Genomic DNA, 316 nt, shown 5'->3' on the forward strand with positions numbered 1-316 from the left:
CCCCCCCCCCCGCCCCCCCCCCGCCTCTGGCTGCTCCTCCCATCCCGGCCAAGGGCACCCTTACAAAACAATTCTGCTATTCTTTTTTCACAACCTGAGTCACAAGCATTTCATAGTCCTTGTTTGGCATCAACACAGGAAAAACATCTGAGCCAGGAGAAATTTAGGGTAGGAGGGAGAAGTAAAATACACTTTCTTAAGAAAGCTCAAGTTGAAGCAGACTTACGTGTTTCTCCGGAAATCTTTCATTAAAGTTGAATGTTCAGGCATCTTTTTAATGTCTTCCCAATCTTTATCTGCAAAACCAATATTTATT

At 44.3% G+C, this 316-nt stretch overlaps 1 protein-coding gene across 1 annotated transcript in view; it reads right to left on the minus strand.

The window, feature by feature from the left end:
* CDK8 (cyclin-dependent kinase 8) overlaps nucleotides 1–316 on the minus strand; it is a gene marked incomplete at its 5' end in the record, with an annotated part of 20,800 nt that overhangs the window by 13,184 nt on the left and 7,300 nt on the right. Inside the window, one exon of the mRNA XM_010141878.1 lies at nucleotides 227–296. Within this exon, the coding sequence (XP_010140180.1) occupies nucleotides 227–296 (70 nt within the window). The remainder of the gene's footprint in view (nucleotides 1–226; nucleotides 297–316) is intronic.

Source organism: Buceros rhinoceros, unplaced genomic scaffold, assembly GCF_000710305.1.
Source record: "Buceros rhinoceros silvestris isolate BGI_N320 unplaced genomic scaffold, ASM71030v1 scaffold9608, whole genome shotgun sequence".
Lineage (NCBI taxonomy): Eukaryota > Metazoa > Chordata > Aves > Bucerotiformes > Bucerotidae > Buceros > Buceros rhinoceros.